This window comes from Calypte anna, chromosome 4A, assembly GCF_003957555.1.
Source record: "Calypte anna isolate BGI_N300 chromosome 4A, bCalAnn1_v1.p, whole genome shotgun sequence".
In the NCBI taxonomy this organism is placed as follows: domain Eukaryota; kingdom Metazoa; phylum Chordata; class Aves; order Apodiformes; family Trochilidae; genus Calypte; species Calypte anna.
Window position 1 is genome coordinate 39,275,859 of NC_044248.1, and position 26,956 is coordinate 39,302,814.

The 26,956-nt window shown below is 39.4% G+C and overlaps 1 protein-coding gene across 2 annotated transcripts; it reads right to left on the reverse strand.

Annotated features, from left to right (window-relative positions):
• Positions 1–216: 216 nt before the first annotated feature.
• EIF4E (eukaryotic translation initiation factor 4E) lies at positions 217–23,174 on the reverse strand. 2 transcript variants are annotated; one of them, XM_030449525.1, is made up of 7 exons: positions 23,078–23,174; positions 14,722–14,828; positions 14,352–14,447; positions 12,310–12,373; positions 10,358–10,471; positions 7,775–7,914; positions 217–5,386 (listed from the first exon to the last, which is right to left on the reverse strand). In XM_030449525.1, the coding sequence occupies exons 1-7, from the start codon at positions 23,093–23,095 to the stop codon at positions 5,272–5,274; spliced, it is 654 nt and encodes a 217-aa protein (XP_030305385.1). In that variant the 5' UTR covers positions 23,096–23,174; the 3' UTR covers positions 217–5,271. The 2 variants fall into 2 exon arrangements, with proteins under 2 accessions (XP_030305385.1, XP_030305386.1); XM_030449526.1 differs by lacking the exon at positions 23,078–23,174 and adding an exon at positions 22,503–22,602.
• Positions 23,175–26,956: the final 3,782 nt, after the last annotated feature.

Sequence of the window (26,956 nt, forward strand, 5' to 3'; positions counted from 1 at the left end):
TCCTCCTGGTGAAGCCGTGGCAAAGAAGGGCAGGGCAGGCAGCTGTATTTTTGTAATCCCCTGACAGAGTTTTTGTTCAGAAGGCTGATCTGGGGGGGAGCTGCAGAAGCTACACAAACCCTGAAGAGTGAATGCCCATCTCAAAGCAGTGCTTCAACTCAGTTATCTTTGGTTTGCATTTCTCTACATCCCACACAGAGTCAAGAAGCTGAGACATTCAGTTCCTCAGAAGCTTTATTTTCATTCAAGCTACAGAAATAAAGTAGTACCTTCCAATTTCCCATTATACTTTCTGCATATTTTGTATGGCTCAGGGTGAGATGCACCAGGATAACTACCCTGTACATATGGAGGAAGTTAAGGCTCAAAACTAGCTTTATTTCAAAGAATGTCAAACCTTACCTATAGAGTTGGCTCCAATTTCTTGATAACAATAATAGGCACAACATAAGGAAGAGATTGATCTAAACTATTGTAAGCAAAATCCAATAATTTGTTCAGCAAGTCATCCAAAGAAACCTTTTAGAAATAACATAACAGCCGTTTTCTACTTTGAAAAAAATAGAAAAAATAGATGAGTAATTTCTGCTTTATATATGATATATTCACACACATACTTTCAAGTATCATTTTCAGTATTATCATACTTACAGGGCTAGACATAAAATAGTGAAGATCCCATAAGTAGATTACTATGCCTAACAAGTCACACACAGTCCTTTATCTGGATTTAGCAACACCTGGAAGTCTCCATGGTACCAACCTGACCAAAAATGCAGTGACTAGACTCAGTTTCATTTTTCCCTTTATTAAACGTGTTTCAATAAGGCTTGAGAAGTATCAGAAGTTCAAAAAATGGAGATGAGAAAAGCACAGGCAGTCATAAACCCCACAAATTCACAGCTAAACTCGTCACACACTCAGTACTAGCAGGCAATAAAAAAAAAAAAAAATAAAATGAGTTGTTTGGTTAGCAGGCAACCTGATACCAACAGACTGACTTCACCTCGGGTGTTTGTACATTTAAGGCATCACACAAAATAAATGAATGCTGGGAAGCATCACAATCATCATGTGCTCAGCCACAATTCACATTTAGCTCTGAAAGTGCCAGGCAGCCTCCAGCAAATTGCAGAAGTGAGTGTGGGTTTTATCACAGGGGAAGGGATTTAAGTGCTTAATTCAAGGCTTTGCTGCAGTGCCAGAGCTGGACACCTGAAAACCAATTCTGGGGTGAAATACAAAACTTAAGAGCTAAAAGGCATATTGTCCAAGCAGTTATAGTGACAAATGTCCTGCAAGGAGATCAAAAGGAAAAGTCTACAAGATCTAACAGCTTCGGGAGCTTTGAAATGATGGGGAGAGGTCCAGGAGGTGAATTTGATAGCCAGGACAGGGACTGGTTCCACACTGCTTGCCAAGATGTTCTGCACTCCTGCTATCTAAGTCTAGTTTGGATAGAGAGGTATGAAATGTCTCCTGGTGAAACAGGTATAAACTACTTCCTTACTGATTTATTTTCATCTGTTTCTTACCCAATATGAAAAGGCACAAATTCTGCATGAAAAGTTCATCTAAAATGCTACAAAATAAGTGCAGAAACCATTAACCATTCTTAAAGGGGATAAAGTAATCCAGAGATTAAATGCTGGACAGTTGGAAAGTTCTATGGGTTAAACTATTAAGCTCAACTATTTGGTTTAGTACTTCAGTGCAGGATGTTCTTAAAAATCTAGTTTTAAAACCAGCAGTCCCAGATTCAGAAGCACAGCTTCTTGGAAGCAAGGGAGGACATATAGATGAGAGAAGATCCAGGCCTCTTTACTAGGCTGAAATACTTTTCTGCTTTTATTAAAGGTCCCATGGAGTCCAGAATATTTTTTTCCAAGCCTTTTTTCTGTATGAAAAGATTCCATTAGGTGGAATGAAAGCTTTGAGCTCAGACCAAGCTTTGCTAAAAGCTACTTCCCAGAATCTGGGTAACACTGAAAATCTGAAGTTTCCTGAGCTAGAGACAGCCTGAAACACAAGACCAGTGACAGTGCAGCAGGACTAGCAGAAAGTGACAAAGAAAAGCATTGCACAGCCTGAGGGTACAACCAGAAGCTGTTAATTCACAAATACTCCTCACCTTATCCCTTCTTCCCAGGCTGTATTTTGGCACTTTCTTACAGGTCTTTGAACACAAAGTTTCTTTTCTTTCTTTCCTTGCTCTGCTGATTTTGTACCACTTGATAATACTTCTAAATAAATGCCTCAGCCACTTACTGTTTAGTCTGCTCACTAAAATCACACATTGGTAAGGGCTACCCATTCAGCCAGAAGCTTAATGACACCAAGTAATCTGTAGCAACACTAGATAAACATTTACTATTTTTTCCTCTTATGAGCCTGTGGCTGTTTCATTAATACACAGAATGAAGAGTTCTCAGCTTTCTCCCACAGCATAAGAATACAAACTACACCATTATAACCAGAACAACATTAGTATGCATCACAAAGTGACTTTCAAGTTGGAAAACAACAAGGTTCATGGCCTCTTTGCTTCTTCTGTCCATGAAATAAAAGGTTATATATTTGGTAAAGCAAGTATGTAATTTCATCTTCACCCAAGTCTTCTAGAAACATTATTACTTCAGCAGTGAAGAGTCTCTGATCAACCTACTTGAAGTCTTCCTATTACAGTGCAAGTCAGTTGACTGCTTAAATAGGCTCAAAAACCAGAGACCCTACCAAAACCCCTATCAATCACTTTTATAGAGGAACAAAATGCTGCTACTCTGAACAATGTTCCAGTCAGTCTTGCAGTGAAATTAAACAAAACCAATACTATTTACCTCTCACACCAGCATTCAGTTTATTCAATGCTCTTTAGAGAAGGGCAGCACTACCTATGTTTCTAAATTATACTCATTTTAGTGAGCCTTGCCCCAGTGCTCCCAAATTCTATACATGTATCCAATTTAATGGTACCACTCAGGAAGCTGATTCATCTTTCCCTTCCCATCCATACAAGCATTACTGATTTATTCAGAATTATCAATGCCTTTATAAACACTACTCAGCTTGAGGTTGATGACACAGAACACTCAGAGAAAATTAGTTAAAAAAAACCAACCTTAATTTAATCAAAAGAGAATATTAGCTGAAGCATCTAGCTGGAAAACAGGCAAGGACAGCTGTATTCCACTATGAATGGTCCTATGAAACAAACCCCACTTGTTTTGCACACCTGCAGTCAGGGCAGGCAACCAGTGACACCAGAATCCACAGAACCAGCCCAGAACCAACCTAATAACTCTCTCCACATCCAGCATCTATCCTGCTCAATGACCAATACTGAAGGTATCATTAGATATAGATGCCTCCTGTGCTCCTATTAAACAGAGATAATAATGATCCAGAAGCTAATGTAATACCTTTCTGGTATAGTCTGACATGCTATTGAGACATACATTTCTTATAAAATGTGAAAGAAAGTGTTCAGTTCTATCTTAGCATACAAACACTTCAGTGCCTTCATCAGCAGATTTGAAAGTCAGATTCAGCTGAAGCTTTGCTGGGACAGTGACTGAAATTGCTTTAAGGAGATACCAAAGATAAGAATCCTAATAAACCATCTGCCTTTAAGTTGAACTGAAGAAAGGCTCTGTAGCCCTGTTAAGATCTTACAGTACATCACACGCTAAAAAATAAGAAATTAGCAATGAAACACAGATTCTGTTGCATGCTCTACTTTTAAAGAGGGGTACAGAAAAAGCCTCTCCATTGCTCTCCTAACAAGAACTCAACTGCCTTCAAACTTCTCCCCCAATCTTACAAGTCAAGCAGACCTAGAGAGCTCCTACAGCAACTTCAAGCCAAATTTAATTTCATTGTAAGACACACATAATAGTCTATCTAGATGCTCATATACTTTTATTTTATAGCCATGTCTCTGAGTTTTACTTGTACTTCATACAGGAATTATATACTAGAAGTGGGATCACTCATTTAAAAGCACTTCTCATGTAGTTCCTACCTGAAACTGCCTGTCTGCCTTTCTATGTACCCTTGAATTTTTTGGTTGGCATAAACCAAAGTCAAGAGAAACAACAAAAATCATGATCAGACCAACCACTATGAAAAAACCAGTAGCCACATCAATATAATTTTGCTCTGATTTAGGGTGCTAAGAGATCTATTATTACACTATAGCTCCAGACTTTTAACTTTCTTGGAAGACACTACAAGAGAAGCCACAGTGGAGACTGCCTTGTCACAAGAGGTACAAATACTTGCTGTATAGATGGAGAAATAAAAGGACAAATCTAGTTGTCTAAAAGACAATTCACTGTACACATTTTATTTACAGTTTTGTACACTGTCTTAATATGAATGGGACCGCTTTTCTACTTGAGCCTTTTTAACCAAAGCAAAATAACCTAAGTAATACAAAGTGTTAAAATACAGCATAAGATACAAAACCAGACATACTATTTCTAGTAAGGAATGTAAATTATGGTGTTACATTAAAAAAATCCACAATTATGCTTAGGAAATCACACAAACAGATCACTGATTTGACTGAAATGCATAAATTTGTAGCAAAGCTTTGATGTTACAAAAAAACCAAAAAATTACCAAAGAATGCACAAAATTAATGTTTATTCCACCTTTGTCATATTCCCAGATTCTTAACCAAATGTTACATGAGCAAAAAAACTGAAATCAAAATATCACTAATGTTATCAAATAGGGAAAACAAATAAATTAATCTAGCAGCCATCAGCATAGGTTACAGCAAAGATGATGCTGTATAAAAAAATTGCTAGAAAACTGTATGCACCACACTCTTTTTCCAAACCAGCACAATGTTACTGCATACAATGCAAATGTAAAACAGAGTAATTTCCTGCAGGTACAGAAATGCAACTTCTTTTCTGAATACTGTGGATAAGCAATTTTTTTTTTCCTTTCTCATAATAGTAATGTTTCTACCAAGCTATTACAGAGTGGGCCAGGAAAACATTTATGGATTCAGGGGGTGAAGTGTACTAAAACTGATTGGTAATGGTTACTTCAGCCAAAACAGAAAAAAAAAAATAAAATAAATTGAACACAGAGGTACAAGACAAAGGCGAATGAGACTTCTCACAAATCTTAGCAACACTTAGATGGAAATCAAATTTAAATGTAGTCCACTCTGCTTTTGAAGAGGCTTTGGTTCAGCTCCCAAATCTCGATTGCTTGACGCAGTCTCCTATGAAAGAATACTTGGAAGGTGTCTTCTTAAACAACAAACCTATTTTTAGTAGTGGAGCCGCTCTTAGTAGCTGTGTCTGCATGGGACTGATAACCAATCACTATCTTTGGAGGAAGTCCTAATCTTTCCTTGTATACTCTCCTGGAGAAAAGAAATAGAATAAAAGTTTAAGGAAAGGCCTTAGGAAGGCATTAGTAACAAAACACCTGCTTTTTTTTTTTTTTTTAAGATCTGCTGATACCTCTGTGAAAGAGGTGCCAATTTAGAAGCAATTTCTCTGCTATAAACAGGCTTTTCTAGCTTGCTGCATCCAAAAATCAGCTTCTAGTTCTGTAAGGCAATGCCTTGCTATACCAAATAGGTCAAGCTCTTGCCAAAAAAATAATTAACAGGTCTACATAAACATAGAACACATTCTACTGCATGTGAAAAATATCCAGGAATATCTTTAATATCAACAAGCTATATTCCCACTTGTAGGAACAAAACAGCCATGAAAGTCATTTGTAGTGAAATGAGGCAACCAGGTGCCACTAATTACCAGGCAGTGGGCATGAGCTTGTGTTAAGCCCACCTGTGCCTGATTAGGGCAGGCCCCAACTGCGCATGAGCAGGACCAGGGGGCCAATAAAGCAGTGGGGGCCTACCCTAATCAGGCACAGGTGGGCTTAACACAAGCTCACACCCACTACCTGGCAATTAGTGGCACCTGGTTGCCTCATTTCACTACAGTCATTGTCCACAATTCCAGGACTACTGAGAAGATTCAGTCACCTGAACTGAACAGAACATAAATTCCCTGGAACTGTCAGATTTTAATCCCCACACACATCTCAGTTGCACAAGACTTGCTACCTTTTCTAACTAGAGACAGAAAGCAGACCCCCATGCCCCCAGTTCATTACAGCACTGGCCATGGGCAGCTACCCAAGTGAGCTTTAGGAAAAATCAGCTTGGATCTTATGCCTTAATAAGCAGCAATATCTATTTTAGACACACACAGTGTTTCTCAGCAGAGTGAGCAAGATGCAAGCCACTAATGGCAGTAAACTGCAATCTCTGGCTAACCCACAGAACAAGCCTGTTTAGCTACACATTGCTTAACCCAATTTTAAATGTTAAGTAAAAGCTTAATTATCTTCAAGAGTTATGGCAACGTTGACAGCAGGGAGTCAACATAACTTAGGCACTGGGTCAGTCACTTTGCAAAATCCTAACATTTTCATAGTTCTTTGTCTGACAGTCACCTTAGCTCCTTAATGATTAATACCCTTCTAAAAATGCTCTCTGATGCCTACTAGGTTTAATGTAAGGTTATTCCCTCCTAGCAGAAGATGTGTACCACATTTCTGTACCACATCTTCTGGATGTTCCTTGCATCTCAGCTTATGAAGCCATTGCCTTTTCATTACACTGTGTACTCATAATCAAGAATTGTTTCATTGTAAGTGCTGTGTATAATATATTATTTCAGTGTACCTGTTTAATTGGAAGATAGTAAATCAAGGTGACTGCTTTTTATTGGGCTGTCTCCCAGTAAACTGGCATCCCCTAATGATACTGAATGGCAATCACTGCTGCTTGGTGGGATTATATTTTACATAAGTTCCTCTAAATAGTGATGTATTTAGTTAGTGCCAGTAGTTAAATGATGTTTATCCAAGTTTATTTTTAAACACTTACCTTTAAGTCTGAACATTACTGTATATTAGAACTGCCTGTATAAGGCAGACCCCACTGGATTCTGAAGGCTCAAATGAGGAATGTGTCAAGAAAGCCACCCAGTAGGTGAAAAACGTAAGTAAGACACTATGCCTGACAGTTTATGTGTGGTGCATGCAAACCAATGAAAATACTTCTGACTGAATTTAACAGCAAATAATTCTGAAGCCTCAAGACTACAGCACAAGGAATCCATTTACCAATGCTTGCTAAATAGAAAAGCACAGTAATCCAAGCTGAAAAACTGCTGTTGCTCACTGGAATGAAAACTACAACATGCAATTATTTGTCAATTACTTCATGAGAATCAGCATAATTTTGAGACAAGGTAAGAAAATATCTGTAGAGTCTCACAGCACATCACATCACTATCCAGCTTTTTTCAAATATAGAGACATCCTTGAGCTTCACAGCCCTTTTCCTCTCTTATTTGCAAGCATCACTTTCTAAGAAAAATCTTCATGCTCTACTGCTACTGGCTACCCACCAATAGGCAGTTCACAAACTGGCACGGTGCAACACAATCTACAGGTATTAATTACAATGCCTCATTGGGAAATTAAGAAACTTCTGCTGGGATTTGTGTTTAATCCCTATTTCTCAACTACAGCAAAGGTCATGGAGCAGTACAAAGAAGTTACTAACATAAGCCCTTGCAAGGAAGTACAAAATAATGCAAATAATTTGGCACTGGGTTGCTTAAACTTGGGATACAGCTCTGTGCAGGCTACAGTTACCTGACGTGTGTTCTCTGTTAAGAAAAAGCATTTTTACACCTCATACAGTAAAAACAATCATGCTACTTACCCTATATGTGTAACAGCATCCCTGTTTTCACATTCTGTTGTCCATATTGCTATTTTATCACCCTTAGGTCTAACATTAACAACAGCACCACACACATCATCACTGTAGTCATCAAACGACTCCCCAATAAGGCACAGCAGCTACAAAACAAAGATTAACTATTAAAAATGGAAATTAAAAAAAGTCAGAATCCTGCTCCACACGCAAACACTTGGTGTACACAAAGACTACATTTTACTGCTTAGAGGTAGTTGCAATAGAGCCATCATTTTCTCTTTATTGAAGTACCTTCTTGAAGCTCTTAAGTGTTACCAATGAACATAAACTCAATTGTATCAGGGTATCCTCCTCCTATTTTGAGTTTTCCATCTTTCCTCTTGTCCCAGAAGCTGCAAGTTCTGACAGCTGATCATTAAGGCAGTGCTGCCTCCCAATCCATACCCACTTAAGAATTAAAGAAATTGATTCCTTTTTTCAAAGTATGCTTAATGCAGGTGGACAAATCTGAAATTTTAGTGTTTGCACACATTTTCTAGGAAGAATCTGTGAATAACTATTTAAGTAATGTCAGCTATGCAAGCCCCAACTTCCATTCTGAAGCACAACAGCCTAGAGGCATTTCAGACAGCAGCTCAGATGTAAACTGCTATCTAATGAAGTGTTTGCTTCCTATCAACACACTCAGGAAAGCTTCAGAGTCCCCCCAGACTCTGAAGTGGCATCTGTCATCCTGACCAAAGTGTCATGCAAGTGCAACAACACAAGTGTTCAAGTGACAAGACTCTTCTCCCACAGATTTCTAATGGGGAAGCTTTCAACTGGCAAAGGCAGTGTACTTCAGGAACACCAGATCAAGTTAGGTCACATCCCTGTACACTGTACTAACTGTGAAAGCAAGATTTTAATTCTTCAGCTAGCAAACTGAGCAATTTTCAGATATTCAGACCTGAGAATTTGTTGTGGCTAGGACAGACACATGCTGACTTAAATCCTTAATGCTGAAGTATTAAACTTCAAATAGACACTTCTTTCCTTCATTTGCACAGTATATTAAACACACCACAATTGCATCAGTCCTCCAGAATCACTTGTAACTTGAATTTGGAAATTCAACACTCACAACATTTTGAAAAGGTCTTTCAATACTCATGTGAGCTACAAGGACAGAGTTCATCAAGGAAATAAAAAAACTGCAGGATGCACACCTTCAAAGTGATGAAAGTCATAAATGTTTAAGTTTAAACCACATATGAACATTCAAAATACCAATAAATGGCCTGAGTACACATACAACCAAGGTGACTACCAAGCTCATAAATACTACACCCTCCATGAATGCTGCACAAAAGGGGAAAAGCCTTCTCAAATGAAGTTTAGTTAAAAAAGTAAAGACCATTAGATTACAATAAAAATGTGTGCCAAAGGGGAGTGATAAAGGAAGGTATTTTGATTTTTAGTAGACCAAGTTAGACACATAATTACTGGAATTAGAAGAGACAAGGGGTTTTGAAGCACATATCCCAGTTACCTAGGTATTTGGGCTCTGTGTCATTTGTTTACTGCAAAACAAAAAGCAGAGACCTCAAGACTTCATTCTACATAGACTATCTAGATGTTTCCAATCCATATGCAATGGCTATTAGGAGTCAGAAGGACTCACATAAACATTGAGGGAAAAGCACACAGCAAGGTGTTTATTTACACACATCCAGTCTAATAGCATAATTCTCATCATCCTTTCTTCAAATCACTACTACAGTGACTAGAAAGATCCTAACAGCTCTGGTATTTTGGACACCTCTGCTCTGATCCTGAAGAGCATTTCTCCCTTTCAAAGGGGTGCAATACTTCTCATATCTCACAAAAGCAGGGAAGAAAGATCAGAGATTTTGTAAGACTGTTTTGCATTGTACCACCTACAATCCATGCCCCTCCAAAACCCAGATGACATTAGATTCTTTTAGGCTATTCTGAATCAGTTCCTAGACAGTACAGTCTATTTTTTTCTATGACACATTTACTGCAACCCACAAAATCTCTAGAAGCATATTAACATTGAAAAAAATCTAACCCAAAAATAGAGCATCAAGGTGAAGAAGTATTTTTATAGTATACAGGAATGCTGCATTATTACTTACCTACCTTAGTGTTAAGATTAATACAGAAAGAACAGAAATAAATCCAAAATTCCCTTGTTGCAGCATGACCAAAGCCTGAAAACTATTAACTTCTAGAGTACTTGTAAAACATAGTTACATTTAAGCAGTTAAAGATGTGTGTCCTATTAAAGACACAGTATTACTTTCCCAGTAGCTCAACAACTACTCTGCATATTCAACAGGAAAACATTAATTTGTCCTGTGGAACTCTCCACTGCTGCACATTATAAGAAAGTACTCAACAGAATAGACTACAGTGAGCATCACTCTTGAAAAATCATGTTTCAAATGCAGCCTGGTAATAAAATCTTACAAGACACTGTGCAACCAAGTTATGAGTCTAATGTGGCACACAAAGAACACATCAGTTAAAATATTAAACACAAGATTCTTCAGTTGCAGCTTGTAAGGCCACAGTGCTTACTGTCTCTAGCCAGAAGCGATCAAGATCACTTCTCCTCTGCTGTTTATTTAGTGTAATGAGCCACCGGCCTCCTCTCTTGTTCTTTTCATCTTCCCACATGGGTTCAATCCCATCCTGCAAAGAATCACCAGATGTTTAATCAGACTTGATATGGATTCTTCCTAAAGGATAACCAAAAGGCCAGTGATGACTGTGATAGCAACTTCAGGAAAAAGCAGCTACTCGAAGATACGCAGCGAAATTCCAAAACATCTTAAGTTTTTTCAAACAAATTTTTATTTCTATAAAAAAATTACAGCTCAGACAGAAGTCCTGGCTACACAACTTTAAATAAAAAATCTTGGGAACAGGCTAAGTCAAATATCCACTCTACCCTCTATGAAACCAGATAAAATTAGCAGCTAAGTTCTGAAGTCTTTATTTTAAGTCTTGGACTCAGTGCAACATTGGCCAAATGCTCTGCTTATGCATGAAGAACACTTCACTGAAACAGACACCCTTGGCAGTGCCAGCTGAATGACTTCCTGCACACACAAGGTGAGACTAAGAGGGCTTTAATTGTCAGGACCACAAAAAAACCCAAACACACACCCTCTAGAGGCAAGTTACATTCAGATTCATTCTTTTCCAATGGCACTTCATGGACCTGAATGACTCTGGATGCAGCTGACATTCCCACGTGCACCAACTAGGCTGCACTTCAGAAAAAAGTCATTAAAAAAAAGCAAGTAACTGTCTAGACAGAGAAACTGGGTTAAGAAATGTCTATTAAGAGAACTGCACGACAGAACTTTGGCTGAAAACTAATTAAGAGTTCAACACACAGGATGGAATGTTGTCAGCTCACTTTAAATTTAATGCCCTCACTGGCAGCTACTCTCAGGAGGTCACAACTGAAGGACAACAGCAGGAGATCACCAGGAAGCCTGCAACAGTTGCCAATGCTGTGCCTGTTCCACGAATTTACAAAATTAGATTATTGCTGACTGATAAGATCCAAACTCAGAGTAGGTACAGGTACTTAAAAAACAAATTTAGGATTTATGGAAGAAATACAAGCATGATCCACTGGCATTCTAACCTCTGAAGGGCCTACAGCTTCTTAAAGTTTACTGGTTTCTCAGTCACCTAAAATACTGTTACCTTCCCAAACTGAGGCATCACCACCACCTCTTCACTACCTGAATATGCTGGGATTTAAAAACTGCACATGGTCTGCTAAGGAGTGCCAGCCAGTAGCTGTTTTATAAACAAAGGTGGTAACAGACACCAGTACTTAGGGGATTTAGATACTTGAATCCAGAAAGGAAGCTCTATGTTAGAAGCACTTCAGAGAGGTTATTAGCATTTCATTTAGAGCTCCAGTTGAGATTTCCACTTTCTTTCTGCAAATACTTTCAACATTTCCTGTTCACTTGATTGAACACTTCCTTGGCATGGTCTAAGTGTTAGTGTTGGGTACAACTTCCTATTTCATACATCAGTGATTTGGCACTTAAGTGGTGTAAAAATTAACTATAGGAGCACTTCATCTGTCTAGTAGTGCTAGAATCCTGGAGAACACTGCAGCCTCCCACAGTACTCAAGACATTTGAACTCATTTCACATCAAATCAGATGAGAGAGCTTAAAAATCTTTCATATTATAGAGACTTAACTATTTGCATGAACATCTCAAACATAGAAAGACAGCAAACATAGTAATAGATTAAGAAGTGCAGCCTGTGAAGTGCATTAAAGCAATAACCTGCCATTTTCAGAACTAGTGACAGCCTGTCAGACTAGTGACAGAGAGCATGTGCTTGGGACTTAAAAAAAAAAAAAAGACAAACCCTTAGGATATTCCCAACCATCTTCATAAATATTGGAACTGAAATATTTGGATAGTGTTGTGCTTAGCCAGGAAACCATCCATCAACACCCACAACTGAAGAAAAAGGTTAGCAAGCATACCTTAAAGAGCGAGTAGTCACAACCAGGCATTAAATTACTAGAGAGCTGGATATGGTTGTATAAACTATTGGAGGGAAAAAAGCAGGATTAAAGACTAAGCATTATTTTAAAGTACAAAATTCTTAAAGAATTTAAGATGTATGACCAAACAAAACCCAAAAATTAAAGCATAAAAGTTGTTTCAGAAGCAACCCCATTTCTTAAGTATTTTTCAGCAGTATAAAAGCTTTAAGGTGCTTTGGGCTTAAGATGCAGAATGGAAACTTGTTTATGAATATGTGCTGGGTTCCTGTAACAATGCTCAATTTAAACCTTGTTTTAACAATGTTATTAAAACCATAATTCCCTGAGTCTCATGGCAACACATTTTGTGTGCATGTGTGTTCTGCATGGAATAAGGGTAACTGTATATTTAAGGCTACTGCCTCTGTAGGCTTTAAGAGAAATACTCAACTTTGCTACTTAATACAATACACTTCTCTAGGGACAAAGGCTGTAGGTCCTGTAAATCAAATTTAAATAACAAAAAAGACCAAAAGTATATACTCTGAATTAAATTAAATTCACAACTATGCAATTCAGAGAAAAAAAAATAAATCTAAGGAGTACATCCTGTCTCCTTCTCTAGCTAGAGGATAGATGCAATTTTTTCCTGCACTGTTAAAGTCAGACTTCAGTAAAAGGCCTGCAGACACCACAGTAACCTGCAGTTCAAGGCCAACAGATATTCACAGAAGGCCCAGTACCAAAAAGGAAAATATGTTCTAACAATCAGAAATCATTCATAGGGATTAAAACAAAGCCAGGCAGACTTACCAGCTTTCCTCCTTAAAGTTTAACTTAACCCACTGGTATCTTCTCCCCAGAACACAATTTATTTCCCATTTCAACCACAATGGAGACAGAACTTCCTAACTGCTTGATTTTATACCCTTGGCTACAGACATCTAGATTAAACACTTCTAATTACCTGGCCCATCTTGTTTTATAGGAGCTCAAAAACTTGCCCTTAACCAACTTGAATAGTGTGCTTAAAACCATTTACCACCCATCACATACCCCAAGACTTCTTACTTCTGTTCACTCCAACAATCAGTCAGCCCCATAGTGGGAACTGGAAAGCTGGTTACCCCTCACTGGAGTGATAAACTTGTTCCACATTTTCAGTATCTTTATTTCCTCCCTATGGTGCCAATGGGTCACTGAGGGGTCTCATCACTGCACTTAAGAGACACCATCTGTCTGTTACTGACCACATTCAAAAGAAGGCACACAACAAAAACTTTTAAGAACCCTGTTACTCAATGTAGCACATGACACTGAGACATCAAATACATAATGCATTATTTTTTTCTCCCTCAATCTCATGTCACTTCTATTTTGTCCATACTTCATCATATGACAGGCAAAATCTTCCAGGTGAACCATGTGAATCTGACTGAATCAAGTGTCTGGAAAGCACAGGCCTGACTTCAAAGGCTCTATTCTTGCTGTTCAAGCCTGCTTTTGCAGACCTTCTATTTAGAATGAAGGTGGTTTCTTCTCTAACGAGCTTCTTTTCTCAGATGCCATTAATATGCATTGATTCCCCAAGTATCATACTCCAGATGTATGTACTATTGCACATCTGGAGTGAGACAACTGTCTGAGAATTTAACCAACTGGCAAAATTTGTGACCAAGGACTTGGCAACCAGTTTGCTCCAAGAAGTTACAAATTTACATTACTGTGAGATAGATACTGCACAAATACAATTATATATATATATATGACATGTGCATATGAATATAAACAGTGCTACAGTATTAAGAGCAAGAAAATGTCTATTTAAAGTACAAAGAACTTGTCCAATCATATTTTATTCAAAGGTTTTATTCTACCGCACTCTGAAGAACAGAGTAGACCTCACCTTCAATTTTGCAAACGTTTCAGATCACTCCCCAAAAGTTGCAGCTAATGGAATACTTTGTTTTTCTGACCTGGGAATAAGCTTTTCTAGCATATGCCAGCATTATTATACAGATTGAAAAATCTTTACTTACGCCCAAAAATCTTCAACAGTATCAAACTTTGAGATAAGACGAAGATTTGCTTGCCAAGTTTTGCTCTTGTCATTTTTAAAAAACCAGAGTGCCCATCTAAAACAAACAAAACACAACACAAACAACAAAAACCTGAAATAAGATGACTGCACCACAAAATTAAAGTATATTAAAAATATAATTATTGGTATAAAGCTCCACATTACAAGATCAGATTCTATTTCCTCTACAGCCTCGCTACAAAAATCCTCAAAAAGACAGCAGACTCAAAATGCTGCTATAGAAAGCACTAGAAAAACAAGGAGGTTGTAAAATCATATGCATTTTTCCATCTTTGGTAAAATGATAATCATGCTTCTGGGCTATTTACCTGTTTTGTAGTGGATGCTTAATATACTGTTCGGGACTGGCAACCTCCTGACTAGGTGCTGGCTCAGTTTTCTCCTCTTCTGAAGGCTGAGGGTTGGGAGTAGTTTCCTGCTTGAAGAAATGAGTTATTAATACATTCTTTCCATTTTTATTGAAGTAGTTTAGTTCTTTGAAGTAACTTTAAGAAGGCTGAGGCAAGAGTTCCTATAATTCATCCTGCATTAGGAACATGAGGGAAGCACAATTTGCATCCCCTTATTCTTCAACATTGGAACAATTAACATGAACTGCAAGAATTCATATTCTGCTCTTCAGTGAGTTGTTTCTTATGTCATTTGTTTCCAGAACAGTTTACCTAGCATATTATTTTTAAACAGTTCCAAGTTATTCCAAGCTTATATACACAATAATATTGCATATATAAATTAGACAATATTTTATATTAACTATAATATGCACATACAAAAGCTAATTTCTAGAATTATAATTTCAGAAGGAAAAATATTTATCAGTTTCTAACAAAGCACCATTTGAAACAGATGTATAGGCCCTGGTTTTTTTTGTCACTACAAGTAGGAGATACGCCTGCAGTTCCTGGGTCTGATATTAGCAATTACAAGCAGCTAGAAACCAAACTGTGTAGTTACTTTTGTATTTGCAACATCACTGCTAACACAGCTTCAGACACCAAACAACAATTTCAACATGATAGTTCTCAAATTCAAACAGAAGTCAAATTACACATTTACAACAAATTAAGACTGATTCCAAGTATTATTTTTGCATATCTCTAGAAACAATGCTAGAGATGTAAAATATACTTTAACACAAAGAAGTGTAATTATGCATGCAACCCCCCTCAAACTTGGCATTCAGTTGGAGAAGCCACTGTGTCAGAGAATACAAAGCTTTACTGTGAGGCCAAGTGTTCTGCCAGTAACCACAACCTCTCCCTAACCTTCAAAATGTGCTACAATTTTACAGATGAGGACCAGTTCTCATTCCCTACAGCTAACATAAAAAATGCCTATACAGCTGATCCTGGTGGGTCAAAAAAAAAAAAAAAAAAAAGATATTTCTGTCATACAAGCATGTACTAACTACAGAAGACTGAAAGAATCTACACTTGTCTAAACACAACAATACAAAATTAGTACTTAAAAATTATTTTAAGCTTTATGGTTTTAATAGGACAAATCGATGTAGGGCTGAGTTAAGTAATAGTAATCCAATTATTGGTACAGTTTACTACAGACTTTCAGTTTATCATCAAAGGTGCTGAAAAGTGAATTTGAAGTGATAACATGAACAAATACTGTTTAACCTTCATCTGGTTGGCAAACTCTTCTGATAACACCTGAAGATGTGTCAACTGGAATTTTATTTTCATGATCAATGTATTTAGCATTATTAAACATGTTTTACTTCAGAGAGGTTATACCTTTATGCTTAAAAATAGAGTGCCTTAGTTTAGTGGCTCATTTAGAAAAAAAAAATCTGTTTTAAAAAACCCTAATAAATCATATTACAATTAAGAATGCTTTCATATGCTTCCACCTTCATAGTGACAAGACTAAGATGTGAAGGCCTATGACAGGCAGTAACAAAAATAGTGCTTTGATTTACATAGCACAAGGAGCAGGTAGTAAAATTTCCTGCCTCTCCTAATTAGAATCACTGACAAACCCACAGAAGCAGTGTCAAAATATCTGTCAAACCTCCTTCAGCATAATACTGTAGGAAGATAAATAAATCTTTAAAACACTAAGTGCTTCAAATGCTATCTTGAATAAAATTTCTAGAGTTAGCACCATTGAAGTTGATAGGAACAAACAGACATCTTTCCCTTTCATCACATACAAGAAGGCCACAGAACAAATTAACACTGTCATGGCACAGAGGCTGTAAAACACACCACAAATAGCATATCAGTGTTTCCTCCTACAATGTTATCATTTATATTATACTACAAAATGCCAAGTGCAGACAACCACAATTTAAATGTTGCCCCTTCAGGGGCTTCTAACTAGAAGACAGAAATATCACATGTGCAAACACAATGAGCATACAGGCAAGAGCTTGTTGATACTTTGGAAGTAAACTAGGCACTAGGTTTTGTGATAAAGCTTGCTTTCATTCACAATACTCTGCACTTGGGATATCTAGTATTTACAATTACTTTACAAATGTTATTATAATACAGATTTTTACATCAATAGACTCAGTCTTGACTGCAGTGCCTCCCAAAAAATTGCAGTTGAGAATATTATGCAGGTTTTCTCAGCAAACAGCTTTTAATATCCAAAGAGCTATTCCTGAAGAGGCTCCCTGATCAGCCTTACAGAAGTACAACTATAAAAAAATCAATACAGAACTACTAAGCACATGCAGGAATATGCCATTGCAGAACTTCTGATACAAGACAACATCCAAGAGGATTATGCTAGCATTATCTCCAGATAATTAAAAAAATGTAATGATCCACAATACCTGCCCAGTATAGCAATGGTCACCCTTCACATAATTATGCTGGAAGTCCATTTCTGGACAAATGAAAGACATCTGACTCAGCACTGAAGTTTCAGCTAAGTCACCACAGTAACCTTAAGGTCCCTTAAGATATTTTGAAAACTACCTAGTATTAATTAAATTCAGACTAACCATTATTTCAAGCTCCTGTCCAAAACAACATGACAACTCACCTTCAGGGCCCAGCTAACTATGATTTTCATCAAGGACTGCACATCTCCAAAGCTAACCCAGCTGGTAAAGATTTTGATTTTTTTTAAGCACCAGGGTGTCCATCAATGACAGACACAGCTGTACACACCACAATTATCCAGGGTGAAGGTGTGAAGTTGGAAGCAGAGCTTCCTAACACTACACAGCTTTCCAGCTGGACTCAGGCAGAAGCCTAAAGCAGCTTGTTTTCACCACCTTTTATTTTCCACTCTGCCATCAAAGAGAACAGGAGAAAAATCTTGATTTTAGCTGGTCTATCATATGACCTCACCTTTATCTCACTATTCTGACCAAACTAAAGTATTGGTGTGCTAAAGCACTTTTCATTTTTAGCCACATACAAAGTATGCAAGTTCACCAAGGAGAATTCCAAGTCCCTTTCATGTATCTTTGTTCTGTGTGCTGAAATTCTACCCCTAGCCATAAGAAGTCTTAAAAGATTCAATAAATACAATAAGAAATATTGTATGCATTTTATCAATTCACACCTTGAAATCTCTAAATTGCTACACTATCAACTTACAGAAGACTGTCTCCACAAGCAGGTTCTGAACTACTACATTTAAAATCCTTCATAATACTTAATTATTGCTCATAACTAATGCCTTATTTAACCTAAAATTGACTTTGTGTCTGCTATTAAAATAGGAGCCATCACTGGGTTTGCTGCTTTGAAAACAGATGTGGTAAAATAGGGTAGTATTACCAGATAAACTGGAAACCTTCATATGGCCAATCCTATTTCTCATACACAAGACAGCATGTAATTAAGTGACACTTACTCACCACCAACCTTTTTTCAGGTAGAAATCAGCTTGCAGAACTTCATGAAACACTTAAACTCAGCATTTAATGACTGTGCATATCTGCACACTATATGCAGTTTTAATTGCTGCTATTTACTGTTTCTCCACATCACATAATGACCAACATATCAAAGGAAGCTAAGCATGTCACAGGACAGGAAACAAACAGCACAGTAGAAACTGCTTAATCAGGTTTGTTTATTGAAGAGAAAAACAAGCTTGACTGGGTTACACAGAGTTTTCAGGTGTTGCCCACACCACATTTATGTCATCTAATTATCCACAGAAGTGGTTGATGAAGTCCAGTTGACAGAGCAGAACATCTACATACCAAAAAGATATAACTTAGCACTACTCTACATTCTTGGTCAAAGTTAAGAGAATCAATTAGTGAAAGAGGCTTTCAATGCTTTCTTACATTAAACTAAAATAACTTGCACCTGAGAGTTTCCACCTTGTTTAGTGTATCCAACAGAAAAACTCCACATCCCAGTTATCAGAAGCCTAGGGAAAACGTGTCAACTACCTGCTGGTCCTCTAATCTCTCCCTGTATTTCAACATGACAGACACAGACGTGCTCCAATATTGAGACACTCCTACAAGACACAGAATTTCACCTTAGCTGAGAAAAATAAGATACATTCCATCTTCTGGAAGGAATTTAAAACAAAATTGTATAGTGTACAGATGCTCAAGAGGTCAGACTTCAACCACAAAGTACTGGACATACTACTGATATGTCTGATTACTGTAAATCAAGCTATTTTGATAAAAAAACAGCACTGAACATGAGAAAAACTGACCACTATGTAAAAGATTAATTCAACAACTGCTCTGCATGTTTAGAAAAAAGGCTTCTTACAGTTTAATTTTTTCTGCCTTACATCCACTACATAAGAATGAAGGACAACTGCCTCACTCAGGCAACTAACAGAACACCTGTATTACATAGACCACTTAAATCTGCAGATCACACTATGAGCACCTTGATAATGTGAATATTTTAGAGATTTTAGGACTTGAAGCACACATTCCTTGAAGTTCCTTGGTCAAAAATAGTATCTTAACTTACACTTAACCTTTACATTTCAAAAGTGAAAGATTGGCAGAAAATCACCCCTTTTTTTTTTTTAATCTGCATTTCTCTTTTGCAGTACAGGCCTTCTCCTAACATCCCTCTTTGCCTCCTCTAGCCCCCTAAAATTCACACATCTTTACAAAGCTACTAAAAGGGTCACATTTTCTCATCCAAATTTCCCACATACCTCCACACCTGCAAGTGCTATCAGTAAATAAAACTCAGCTCAGTCTAATAATGCTATTTTATGCACTACCTTGAAATAAGCTTGACCTTTTCTATGTTATGTGAAATGTAATTTTTTAAAAATGGCTTTCAGAAAAGTGTTTATCTCAAAAAAAAAATGGCAAGTGGTCCGAAATACTCCTCTTAAAGGAAGCTTTGTGTTCAATAAGAAATGTAATTTACATTTCAAAAGTTTATGATACACATTCTCACTTAAACAGCATGCATGGTACCTTTATCCTGCACAGTTTCAGAAAAATTCCATGATCGAGCATATTCACAACCATAGCAGGTCACTGACTGCATTATAACAGAAATATCTAATAATAAGTCTAGAGCTGAACATTGTGTACACTTGATTTACATGGGATCTGTCAATAATATAAAAATACCTTTATGGGTACCCTGAATTTTGGGAGCCATTTTGAACTTTCTCAGATTTCAAGGCCCTATACCACTACATTTGAAACTCCTTGGGATAATACTGTTTTGTATAAGGAAAGTTTTGAGTCCTACCTATTGATGATGAACTGTTTAAACAAGAATTTTTCAAATTGTACAATATTGATGTTTAACCCAGGTACCTTAAAATGCAGAATTAAATTCAAAAGAATTGCATTTGTGCAAGTGTAGTAACTGTCACAGAGAAAAAAAACAAAAAACAACCGAAACCCAACCACAGAACCATGGTACTTGTTTTGAATTTGAATAAGAAATCAAATGGAATTACTTCCATATTATTTATAGGCACCTAGACTTTGTGTGACTACATTTTAAAGTTACCTTTGGTAAACTATTGTTTACTAAAGAGTTATTATTGGGTTTTTTGTTGACTTTGTGGACTTTTGCAGAGTGTTATCTGATCCCATCTAACCCTTAAAGGTTACAATATGAGCACACTGTAATGGGACATACCTTCACACCTCTGTATATTCTCACAAATTAATTCAGAATAGTCTTAAAAGAAAAACACACTAGGATAGTACCAGAAAAAGTTTTAAACATCAGAGGCTTCACTTTATCTAATAAAGCATAGAAGTAAACCACTGTGCAACAAGTCTACACTCAGAATAGTCTTCCTTTTCTTACTAATCTCCATAGAGTACTCTAAATTCAAATTTCAATACTCCTTAGAGGAGTTTCAAACATTTTTCCCAGCCTCTTAGCCAAACTTAAAGTGTATGTTGCATTGAAGTTCTAGAAACATCCCTGATACTGACCTATGTTTAAAAAATCCAAACAAATAAAACTCAACACATTCAGTAGGGCTTCCCAAATCCTGAGACACACTTTCCCACTAGAGAAGCACCACAGATGACATCTCTATCAAAGCTAGGTGCAGAGTTTGAAGGTCAGGAACAGAAAGACTTCCCTGTGAGTAAGAGGTACTCCAATCCCTAACCACACACACACAATTAAATTGTTCAGTTGAAAAGCACGCAGGGTTTATTTCCGCAACATTAATCACCTATGACCTCAGTCACTATACCAGTCTGACTTTAAGCCTAGGTAGAAGAGTGAGCCACTTAAAACAGCAAGAAATGATAAAAAAAAATTAAAACCTATCCATTAAATAATAAATCTGAAAATAAGCAAGTATAGCCAATATTTGTTGCTTGAAGTCAAACACACTTCAACCACAGCAGAACATTCAACAGCAGCATAATTTAAATTGTTGGGAGTGTTGCCCCATCTTCCACTTTTAGTGCCTCAGCACAACTGGCATTGATTGGTGAGCTGGATGTGCAAACCCCATCTTGCTGGGAAATGGTGCATCAGAAATAGTCATTTATTTTTGGCTAATCTAGCTGAACATGCAATCTCACTCTTAGAGGGGAACAATGGAGAGAATGGTGCAGAAAGAGGCTTGAGCCAGCACCCTGGGCAAGAATGCTACAAATCCGTGTCTTCAGAGTAATTTCAATTTCCAATGGCCATCAGTATTACACTTTATTAAACCCTCCATGGTCACCGCAAAGCACTGAGCTGACAGAATGCTCTTATCTTCAGAAACGTGGGCTACAGCTCAATCAGATCAGCTTTTGAGTGGGAAAAAGTGTTTAACACTGTGGCTGAAGCACAAAGGAAAGGTGCTGCAGGTGGTCCAGTCTGAACAAATGACATTCCTTGTGCTCAGAACTGCTTGTCAAGCAATTTATAAATGCCACCAAATTTCAATCTCTTCCTTGTAAGTAAACGTGCAGTTTCTTTTGCTCATGGAAGAAAGTCATAAAGGGAGGTTCAAGATCCCGTACATGAAAGGATAAAATTAATCTCTGTTTAAAAAGAGGGATTTTCTAACTTTAAAGTGTTTTATCTAAATGTAACAGACTCTCCAAAGTATTCATTGGCTATTTAGTCACTGTTGGCAGGAAACCAGCCAACCTGAAGTTTCACGTTTTCTTGAAACTCTAATACACAGTTTTCTGCTGTACTCACGATACACAAACCTGTGGGATTAGAATATCAACTGTACTTGGATCACTTCCAGCTGCTTCGTTTCTTTATGGAAGTGAAGGCTCGGCCCTTTTAGTTTATAAATTAGAGCAGAGTATTTTAAACACCACTTAATGCTTAGAAAAAGAGCGAAAAGCACGTCATTATCATGAAAAATATAAAAAAGCTTGAACAAAAATAGAACGTTGTTCCAGAAAGATGACATAACCGGATAATTTTGTTTGCATACACCTCGGCTTGTTAAACCTCGGCAGCTTTACAAACCCTCGTTCCCGGTTAGAGACCCTGCCCCTCCTCATCGCCAGCACTCTCTCCCATTCCCAAGCTCCGTGCCTGCCTTCAAACCAGCCCCTCTCACCCATAGCGGAGAGAAATCCGCCCCGTCGGACACCGGGCCGAGCCTAAACCCACCGGCCTGCAAACAACATGGCCACCCCCACCAAGCCACATGCGCCGAGCAGCCCAGCTCTCACCGCCATCGCCCGGGGTCCCGCTCCTCCTCGCCGTGCCTCCTGGCCCTGACATCCTGCCCGTCACGGTGCCGGCGGGGGCGGCAAGGCAGGGTCGGGCCGGGCGGCGGGGGCCGCAAGCGGGGCGCGGCACAATGGGCGCCGCGGTGGTTGCTGAGTGCCGCCGGCCGGCAGGCCCCGCACCCTCCCTCCCGCCCGCCGGGGCCCTGCCCCCGCCTCTCACCCACCCGGGCTGGCAAGCGGCACGGCCCGGGCCCCCCGTACTCCGGTGGCGGCGGCCCCGTCCTCAGGCCCCCGCCTCCCCGTCTCTCCGCGCAGGCAGGCGCCTGGCGCTGCCTCCCTCCCTCCCACCCTTCCCTCCCTTCCTCCCTCGCTCCGGCCCCCTGCGTGCGTGCGCTCCTCGCCGGCCTCGCCTCGCCGCCCGCGCCTCACCGCCCATCCCTTCTCCCGCCTCTCCGGGCGGGCGGGCGGCGGAGCTGCGGGAGGCGCGGGTAGAGGGGAGCGGCGGCGGGAAGACGAGGGAAGGGAGAGAGAGAGAGGGGGGAAAAGCGTGCGGGAGAAGGGAATGAAACACTCACCGGTTCCACCGTCGCCATCTTAGATCGGGCCGATCGCAGAAGCGCTGCGGGGAGGGGAAGAGGCGGGTAACAGCCGCACGTTCAAACCCGGTTGGCCGCCCGGCGGTCACGTGAGCCCGGCGGCCGTTTGGGAAGGAGGTGGAGGGGGGGGGGGGGGGTGGAGGGGTAAGAAGGGAGGCGGCGGCCTCCGGGAACCGGGATGGCCGCGGTGCCTGCTGGGAGTTGTAGTCCGGCCGGGAGCTGCGCCTCCACGGCCATTCTGCCGGCGGGGAGCCGTCACCTGGGAAGGAAGAGGCGGGAAGAGGTGGGAAGAGGCGGGATGGGGAGGTAAGGAGAGAGAGAGAGGGGATCTGTCGGTGCTCTGGGCATCGCTGAGCTTGTGTAGCGAACTGGTTTGTGGCCCTCGTGTTTCCCCTGACCATCGGAGCCCTTCATGCGGATGCGGAGGGATGGACTGGTCCGGAGAAGGGCAAGGAGGCTGTGAAGGGATCCAGCATAAGTCCTGTGAGGAAGGGCTGAGGGATCTGATGGTGTTCAGTCTGGAGAAGAGGAGGCTCAGGGGAGACCTTATCACTCTCTACAGCACCCTGAAAGGAGGTTGGAGCCAGGTTGGTTATAGCAGCTGTCAGTAAGACAAGGGGCCATGGGCTTAAGCTCTGCCAGGGGAGGTTTAGGTTGGATATTAGAAAGAATTTCTTTCTGGAGAGGGTGATGAGACATTGGAATGGGCTGCCCAGGGAGGAGGAGGATTCTCCGTCCCTGGAGGTTTTTAAGAAGACACTGATGTGGCACTCAGTGCCATGGTCTGGGAACCACAAGGGGAGTGGACCAAGGGTTGGACTTGATGGTCGCAAAGATCCTTTCCAACCCAAAAGATTCTGTGATTCTGTGACTGTAATTTTTTTCACGAAGATGCTCAGAGGGCTGGAGCACCCCTCCTGTGAAGACAGGCTGAGGGAGTTGGGGTTGTTCATCTTGCAGGAGACAAGGCTCAGGGAACACCTTATGGGGCCTCCCAGTGCCTGAAGGGGCTGCAGGAAAGCTGGGGAGGGATTTTTAGCAAGGACATGCAGCAAGAGGATGAGGGGTAAGAGTTTGAAGATGAAAGTGGGTAAACAAAGATTAGACATGAGGAAGAAATGTTCTGCTGTGAGAGTGGTGAGGCACTGACACAGCTTACCCAGGGAAGCTGTTGATGTTCCATCCCTGGAAGTGTTAAAGGCCAGGGTGGTTGGGGTTCTGAGCAAAGTAATCTAGTGGGAGGTGGCCATAACCATCCAGGGGGGTGGGAACTAGGTTATCTTTAAGGTCCCTTCCCATCCAAACCATTCTATGATTCATTTAAATTGGTATTTTGCAAAGTGGCATCAAAGTCAGAGGTGTGCAAGTATAAGCTCTAATTGATCTGCACACCTGTATCTCACTGATTTGAGTGGAAATGGAGCAGATCACTCTCACATCAGTACTGTAACACTTTTAGAATCATTGTGTTTGGATGTGATTAAAAATCTGATCATCTTAGTTTAATTTTGAAACCTGAAAATAAAAAGAATGTTTAATATCTTACAGTATTGTCCATATCTAAAGTTATAAACAAAACACTTAGTATTTTACTACTATTAATTCTCTTCTTATGGCTGTAACTTTGATGATAAAAACTGGGTGAAATCCCTGTTGATATCAGTAATATGCCCATTGAATTCATTGGGCCAGAATTTCACCCTGTGACTTTTATTGTTTCCATAGTAAAGAAAAAAACCTATTGCCTCTAGATACATTCATGGATTCTTTCAAATATTACAAGTGATGGAATTTCTATCCTTAAAACTTGCAATTTAAAGGTTAAATACAAATGCTCTCTCAGAAGTACCACTTTGTTGAAAAAGATTAAGCTTATTTCCCTTTGTTCTTGTCCCATGCTAAATATCCAGTTTCATATTAATATATTGGAATCATAGAACAGAAGAATTATTGTTTTCATAAAATGCTAAGATTTTTGAAAACTGGAGGCTCATGAATGGGCTCATGAATGAATTCAGAGAGAATCATTCTTAAATCATAGCAGAAGTTTTGATCCACTATATTAATACATATGCTGCAAGAGGCAGCCTGGATTGAACAAGCAAAACAAAACAAAACAAGAGATTGTGCAGGATCTTCCTTTCCACCACAAATAGAGAAAGCATGCTTGGAATTACACGCTTTGAGTAACCTTGCTGCAGCCTGAGCTGTGGCTGTAGTGGGCCTTTCAGTGGTTTAATTTGCATCTCCACCCATGGAAGGAGTAAGGCTTGCAATTTATTGCAGCCTCTTTTGACTTACAGAGTTAAACGGGCTTTAAAATCCCAGGTAATTTTTCTATAAAATGGAAAAATGGAGACAGGCATTTCTGTAGTGCAACTCTACATTTACAAAGGATGTTTATAATGTTTCTTCTCTGGCCATCACCAGACTATTTTGCTTTGACCACATATTTGTCCTGTCTTCTAGGTTTTCTTGTCCTCCAAGGGTTTGTTTTCACTCTGATTTTTTAAGATCATGCTACATGGTGGGTTTTGGGGCAATCTTTGAGACATTTGTCTTTGTGTGCATTTGTAATGATTCTGTAATTTCTCTTTTTTTACATGCAGATACACACAATCTACCTAACTGTTGCATTTGGTAGGAGACTCTCAGTAAGTGCCTGTGCCACCTGGTCAAGCCCTAATAGTGCACATTTGCATGTGGTCTAGCTCCTGGGTGATATTTTTTTCATGGCTTCACCTATTGCTAAACAAAGTGGCATTTAATTGTGCCTTCAGTATCCCTGAGCAGAAGACAGCTACTATACCCAAGAGCTTCACTGGGTAAATGTGATTGCCCCACTACTGCAATGCACAGAAAGAAAGGGAAAGGGGGGAACATGAACTAAGGCACTCTCTTAATTAAGTCATGTCAAATTCAGTGGCCATTTTCTTCTTAAATAGCAGCTGTCTTATCTGCCAGCTGCTCTAGCTTTTTTTGCAGTAGCTATCTGACCCGTGAGACATTGCTTGACCTCTCTTCTGGCCTTGTTTGCCAACCTCTCAGCACTCCCAGCCTCACATCACTTTGGAGAAGTTGGGAGGACAGTGGAAATACAGCACTGACATAAATCAAGGATCATGAATGGGCTATAAAATTTCTAACTCACGTACCTCTGTGTGCATTTGTCTGTGATGCAGGGGGACTGGCAGCTCAACAGTGACACGAAAATCCTGACAGAGGTTTGACCGTGATGGTGAAAATGCTCATCACAAACAAGGCTCAGATACTCTGTTACCTGTAACCTTCATCCCATAAGCAGCAAGGCTACTTTGCAACTCTTTACCAATTATAATGTCCTAAGACAGCAAGTACATCTACATGGATAGAATTAACTCTTACAAAAGTATAGGAAGTGTGCTTCTCCGTTCTGGAATTATAAGTGGGAAATTTAATTTAACCTCTTAAGTCTAGGAGGTACACAAGTATATTTTTTTTATTAAAAGATGAGGCAAGAAGACCACAAGTAGAACACAGTGGCTGATAACAGTGAGATTATAGTTTGGATGTAGAATCACATTTTCTGGGGAATTATTTGGATGCCAGGAAACGAGAATATTTTGTGTATTAAGCTCAGAATAAGAACTGCTGTAGTTTCATTGAAGTCAATATCACTGAAGCAAGAAGAGAGAATCTGATTCTGCAGAGTTTTGTCTGAAATAACAGGCTTGTGCCTGCCAGATAGTGGGAAGGCAACAAAAGGTTTAAACAAGGAGTGGGATCCCAGCACAGCTAGCTGGACCTAGCCAAGGTGTGCTCTGAAGCCTTTGGCTCCTGTTTTTGTAATGTTAGTCACTGACTGACTGAACATTGAAT

Bases quoted from the DNA above. Each gene is read 5' to 3' on its own strand.
- EIF4E (XM_030449525.1), bottom strand. The intron at 14,448-14,721 runs GTAAATAGCCCA...TGTTTGTTTTAG, and splicing joins AAGCATCCACTACAAAACAG to ATGGGCACTCTGGTTTTTTA. The intron at 12,374-14,351 runs GTAAGTAAAGAT...TCCCTCCAATAG, and splicing joins ACTGTTGAAGATTTTTGGGC to TTTATACAACCATATCCAGC.